Raw genomic sequence first — 6,001 nt, 5'->3', positions numbered from 1 at the left:
TCACAGAGCAAGGTAAGTAAAGGGGAAAGTGAAATCTGTATTTCAAGGGAGGTGCTCAGTTTTTAACAAAGTATTTTTGCAGATGTGCCTAGGCAGCGGTGATTGAGAGCATTTTATCAGACTCACAGAGTATCCCCACATCTGCTTTGCCACATTTGCTCTCTTTTTTCATTGTGAATGATTTCTGTTGCCAGGGTGGCTCCTGCTTGGAGTTCTACTCTCAGTGGAATCCTGGAGTTTCCTCAGCAGTCCTTTGCAGTGAGTTCTGAGCCAACATGTGGCTCTGCTGCCATCCCAAATCTGTGCTTCCCTTGCCCAGCCTGAGTGCAAGTCCTGGGCACGGCCAGAGATTTTCATGGCCAAAATCCTCCAGCATTTCCATCTGCTCATGGCTTTGGGCAGCACAAATCACAAAACACCCAGTGCAGCTGACAAATGGCATTTCCTGCAGATTGCTACAGCTGCACTACTGATCGACAAATGCACGAGAATCAATTTCAGTTGGAAAATGTAATTTATTACAAATTGCTACACCCACGCTGAGAATACAGAACTATACAAGTATTAATTTATGTTAAAAAAGGAACTTATTACATTAGTAAAACAATGCTATGTAAAAATATACAAATACCAACTTCAGTTAGCAAGCCTTAATTTATTGCCAACCTCTACAACAATTTACTGTACACAAAGATCAATTAGTTGTTTCACAACTTAATTTATTACATATTACTACGAATGTAAAACCCATCTAGGAATACAAAAATGTGTTTGTCTTCCGTCTTGAAGTTTGTTCTTCTGTAGTAGGTTTTACATATTCCTTGTTACAAGTTTGTAAGGGTGCATTCCATGTACCACATTTGGCTTTGTAATGGTTCAGTCCTGAGTTGTTTACCCCAAAATGTTTCCACAAATGGATGTCAATCCACCTGTCAATCTCCTTGTATCTCCTTTGTTCTCTGCTGGAGTGTTCCCTGTCCTTCCTCCCTTCCTCGAAACAAGATTGGGGTGCAAGGTTTGCTCCTTCCCCTTGGTGGCTTCTATTGGATAGTCCTTACCCTGCAGCCCTCCCCTGATGCCTTCCTATTGGTAAAAGGTTGTGTCCTTCCTTAAATCCTGCTCGCCTTAAAAGCAGCTTTTTGCCCTCAGTTATTGTCATTTGTCCCTGAATCCTCTGGGGAATAAAACTCCCTAGAATTCAAACAAGTGACTCCTCTTTATTCCTTTGCCTCGGTTTCTCGCACTGTGCTGCCGCTGTGTTACCCATGCCACAGCCGTCTGCTGCAGGGAGCTGCAAGTCCCCGGCAAGCACCACCACCCAGGAGATCTCAGTGGAGATCTGGGGGTGGCCACCCTCGTGACTGCACACAGGTCTCGAGGAGTGAGCTGGCTGGAGAACATCTTCCCTGTGACCCACAGCATGTAGATACACTAAAATATCAATCTCTCTCTTTAAATAACCCTCTACCAAGAACTCAATAGATAGAATTACATAGCTAAACAACTGCATACATAATGAAAGTAATATATATATATAAAACCACCACAATATACAGAAATAAATATGGATTTTTAGATATATATGTACACATTTATTACATACATGTGCATATAAATACATATATAAATATAAAAACAAACACATAGAAATAAACCTATACAAATAGCAACACACATATGGAAATATCCAGGTAATTATCTGTGTTCATGTACAAGTCCAGACATCTTTAAGCAGAACTACAAAGCAGAAGGATCCCAGCTGCCCCATCTCCAAAGCTTCTCCCTTGGTCTCTTCCTCCTGTGCAGAGCAGCTCTGCTGGACAGGGACGGCAGAAGGCACAGCTGGCAAGCAAAGGGAACACTGAGTCAGTACAGGGACCTTTCCCTTGGCAGCAGCTGCACTTCCATCGGGGAGGAGGAGATCTCAGAGCCTCCCCAGGAGGGCCAGAAGGAGAAAGCAGCCGAGCGGGCCAGGCCGTGGTGAGCGCAGCCGCGGTGGGCCTGTCCCGCAGCCCCGGCAGCCCGGCACAGCCGGCACAGCTCCCGGGCCCTGCCGGCACAGCTGCCTTGCCCAAGGACAGCCCCTGTGCCGGCCGGGGCAGCTGCGCTGAGCAGCCCCAGAGCGGGCAGGGCCCGCTCCTGCCCCGCCGGGCAGTGCCCGCGGCCTCAGCCCCGCCGCCCGCAGCCCCACCCTGCCTCCCCGGGCTGTGGCCTCACCCGGGCTCTCTCCAGGCTGGCAGCAGCAGCTCCCCGGTCCTGCTCCTGCTGCTGGCCGGCAGCTTCTCCCTGCTGGCTCCCGTCAGCCTTCGGCTGTCCTCGAGCTCTTCAGTGCGGCTGTGGCAAAAACGGAGGCTCTGGAATTGCTTCCAAGGCCCGGCAGAGCTGCAGTCCCGGAGCCCTCTGTGCTCCCTGCCGGCCCCTCCATCCCCTCAGCCCCGCCATGCTCCGGGCAAAGCCCCAGCCCCCTTCAGTTTCTTCAGCCCTCACAGTCCTCTCGCCCCCTCAGGCCCTTCTGACCCTTCCCGTCCCCCTCGACCCGCCACGCCCTCGGCCTGTGCCACTTCCCTGTCCCCTCAGTGCCACCATGGCCCCCGGCTGCCCCACACCCTCAGCCCCAGCAGCACCTCAGGGTCACCGTCCCTTCAGCGCCACCGGCCCTCGGCCCCTCGCTCTCACCGTCCTTCAGCAGCTCCTCAGGGGACAGTGCCTGGGGCCAGCGGCAGCTCCCAGCGCTCCAGGGACACCCGGGCTGGAACTGCTGCTCCGCCCGGCCCGGCCCCAGCTCGGACCAGCACAGGGAGAGGGGACACAGGGGGCACAGGGGAAAAGCAAGAGGTTAGGGAGGAAGCAGAGCAGGGGAGGAAGTTACAAAGAGGCCTATACCTATACAGATACCAATCTATGTAACTAAACTCCCATATATCAAAATAAAGATGCCTTTCTATACATGTAATTATATTGCATCTATAAATGCAATTATACACATGTATAAGTGCAACTATGGACATCTATAACTATAACTGCACATCAAAAAATATAAATATATACACCTAAAATTAAAAATAAATTAACTATACAGACCTCTAACCTTCTACCTGGATAAATATAACTATATAAACCTATACATACAACTACATAACTATACACATCTATTAATATTACGAGAGACAGAGGAATTCTACCTGCCTGATGGTCACAGGCTCTCCCTCTGTCTCTTCCAGCCACACAGGGCAAACCTCCTGGGGAAGTCAATCACACTGGATCTGGGAAGCAAAGGAAACACGGAGTCAATATTGGCCTTTGCCCAAGTATCCCCTGAGCACCAATTGTCCGTCCATGAGGGACTTTAAAAGATGGCCTGAAAGGCAGACTCTCACTTGGCAATTTGAAGCCTGCTCTTTAAAAAACAGGGATCCTTCCAAGTGTTCAAAACTGCACAGCATAAAGTATTTAAGTATCCTGATGAAGTTTCAGCACTCACAGTGCAAATGGCACCCACGAGAGCTTGAAACAGAGACAGTGCCAGTGACAGAGACACCACAGCCCTCACTGAAATGGCTGAAGGCTGCTGGGGGCTGAGTTATGAACCAAACTGGGACACCCAGCTTGGTGACACAACTCCCACAAGGTCAGGTTTATTCCCTGCTCCCCTGCCACAGCAGAGGACTCTGTCAGAGCCTCTGCAGAAGTGTGGAGGGCAGGGCTCAGGCACGTGCCTGTACAGGATTTGAACTAAAGGCACTGGGAAGCACCAACCCTGCAGACAAGAACTCAACTTTTCTCATCTCACCTTCCTGCCAGAGGCAGGCTCAGAGCAGCCGTCTCACACCTCTCTAAACCAATGGGGGCTCTGTCCTTACCAGGCTCCTCGGGCTCTGGAGAACTGTTCCCGCAGCTCTCGGTGCCAGATGGAGTTTCTTCTGCTGCAGCTCTCTGCACAGGCTCCCCTCCTGAAGACTCAGGAGCAACATTAATACTCGCCTTGAAAGAACAGTAGAAAAAAAGAAAATTAGAGATCATTCAGTATTTTGTTGGAATCACATCAAGGTACAATTACTCCACTTCTCCATGTAACAATGTTCAAAATCTCTCAGCCCAGCGTCTTCCATTCCTCTCCAATGGGATTACCTGAGAAGAGGGAGGCCTTTCAGACACGGACCTCCTGATCTCCCGAATCATTTGCTCTATGGCAAAGCCCAGATCCACTGGTGGCAATTGTTCTTCCCCAGGTGCCTTCTGTGCTGAGCTGGAGGCTGTTGATGCTGCAGCACTGCCAGGTGGAGCACTGGGGGCTGAAGTGCCCGAGGCAGCTGCAAGAATCCAAACACATTGGTCAGGCTCCGCCATGTGGCTCTGGGACACAGATCTTTGTTGCTGCCTTGGATTAAACATCGCAGGAAACACGCAGGAAAACCAGGCAGAGAATCTTTTGGCTGTGTGGGTGTCCCTTTTCGATAGGCTTGACGATTTTGGGGCAAGAATGACAGAGCCTTGTGGAAAAATAGTTCAGTCACTTTTCATGACCTTTTGGGAAAGCAAAGAGCTACAGCTCTTTTCCTACCTCGTGGGACGGAGGCTGGGGGCTGCTGCTCCCTGTGGAGAGGCTGGAAGCTGCCCGGCTGCATCCTGAGCAGCTCCCGGTCGACCGGAGGCAGCTGCTCTCCGTACAGGTCCTGGAAGCGGCTGCGGGGCCGCGCCTCCCCGAGCGGCAGCAGCGGCTCCCCGCAGAAACCGAGCAAGTCGCAGGGCGCGATCCGGAGCACCTCCTGCTCGGCGGGCGGCGGCCGCTGCCCATAGAGCTCCTGGAAGCGGCTCGGCCCCTCCCGCCGGGCCGGCACCGGCCGGTCCCGGTGCAGCAGGTGGAAGCCGCAGGGCGGGCGCCGGGCGAGCAGCGGCCGCTCCCCGGGCGGCTGCTGGAAGCGGCCGGGCCGGGGGCTGCGCAGCTCCCGCCCGTCCGGCAGCGTCCGCTCCCGGTGCAGCAGGAGGAAGCCGCTGGGCGGGCGCCCGGGCGGCAGCGGCGGCCGCTCCGTGGGCAGCGGCTGGAAGCGAGCGCGCCCGCCCCGCCCGTCCGGCAGCGGCCGCGCCCCGGGGAGCTGCTGGGAGCCGCAGGGCGGGCGCCGGCGGCCCTCCCGCCCCGCCGCCGGCCGCTGCCTGGTGGCCGCGCTCCGGCGCCGGATGCGGAGCAGGAGGTCGGGGCGGTCGCGGCGGAAGCAGGGGTTGCTGTAGTGGAGCCAGGCGCCGGCATCGCCCGGCGCGGCTGAGCCAGCCCGGCCCGGCACGCTGCGGAAGCCGTAGCGGTGGAGCTGGCGCACGAAGCTGCGGAACCGCGTGGCTCTGAAGGTGCCCGGGGCCGGCCCCTGGGCGTCGCCCGGGCTGAGCAGCTCCCGCTCGAAGAGGGAGCGGTCGATGAGCAGCCCCTGGGCCCGGCTGTCCCAGCGCACGGAGCGGACGCGGGGGCTGTTCGCCAGGCGCCACAGCTTGGCGGGGAAGGTGCTGGCGCAGAGCCCGGCGGGCAGCGGCAGCTCCGCCATGGCACCGATCGCCGAGTGCCGCCGCAACGGCCGCAGCGCAACGGCCGCGGCTGCGCCGGCGGCGCGCGGCCTGAGGGGGGCGCTGCGCTCGGGCCCCCGGCGCGGGCCGGGCTCGGCGGGGACGAGCGCGGCAGAGCCGGGGCCGCGGGCACAGCGCGGGCGGGGCGGCTCCGGGGCTGGCCGGGCTCGGCTCGGCACGGCACGGCACGGCTGGGCAGGGCAGGGGAAGCCCCTGGCGAGGGCGCTGGGAGCGGCGGCGGGCTCTGTCCCCACGCTGCATCCCGCGCCTGGGTCACCATCGGCTACAAAGAGAGAGGACATTGCTCTGTCTTGGCTGGGGAAAGGATGAAAAGGGGGGATTGGAAAACATTCCTTTGGCCTCCTTTTCAGCAGACTAGCTGGTTTTGTCTCACCGCGTCTGCCTGTCTTTGGCAGAATTGGCATATCACTGGTGGAGTCAGCAACAGCAG

The 6,001-nt window shown here is 56.5% G+C and overlaps 1 protein-coding gene across 2 annotated transcripts; it reads right to left on the bottom strand.

The window, feature by feature from the left end:
• Positions 1-2,682: 2,682 nt before the first annotated feature.
• On the bottom strand, positions 2,683-5,531 carry LOC146763708 (uncharacterized). 2 transcript variants are annotated; one of them, XM_085567488.1, is made up of 4 exons: positions 4,562-5,531; positions 4,129-4,310; positions 3,861-3,981; positions 3,192-3,263 (listed from the first exon to the last, which is right to left on the bottom strand). In XM_085567488.1, the coding sequence occupies exons 1-4, from the start codon at positions 5,529-5,531 to the stop codon at positions 3,253-3,255; spliced, it is 1,284 nt and encodes a 427-aa protein (XP_085423614.1). In that variant the 3' UTR covers positions 3,192-3,252. The 2 variants fall into 2 exon arrangements, with proteins under 2 accessions (XP_085423613.1, XP_085423614.1); XM_085567487.1 differs by having other exon boundaries at positions 2,683-3,981.
• Positions 5,532-6,001: the final 470 nt, after the last annotated feature.

The sequence above is a fragment of the Lonchura striata genome, chromosome Z (genome assembly GCF_050655825.1).
Source record: "Lonchura striata isolate lonStrDom1 chromosome Z, ASM5065582v1, whole genome shotgun sequence".
In the NCBI taxonomy this organism is placed as follows: Eukaryota; Metazoa; Chordata; class Aves; order Passeriformes; family Estrildidae; genus Lonchura; species Lonchura striata.
The sequence above is the reverse complement of the archived record's forward strand: the minus strand, read 5'-3'. Positions and strand labels throughout refer to the sequence as shown.

Excerpts from the sequence above, each read along its gene's own strand:
- LOC146763708 (XM_085567487.1), bottom strand. The coding sequence starts at position 5,531 with ATGGCGGAGCTGCCGCTGCCCGCCGGGCTCTGCGCCAGCACCTTCCCC. Across the intron at positions 4,311-4,561 it reads CCCAGCCTCCGTCCCACGAG|CTGCCTCGGGCACTTCAGCC; the intron begins GTAGGAAAAGAG and ends GGATTCTTGCAG. Across the intron at positions 3,982-4,128 it reads AAAGGCCTCCCTCTTCTCAG|GCGAGTATTAATGTTGCTCC; the intron begins GTAATCCCATTG and ends TGTTCTTTCAAG.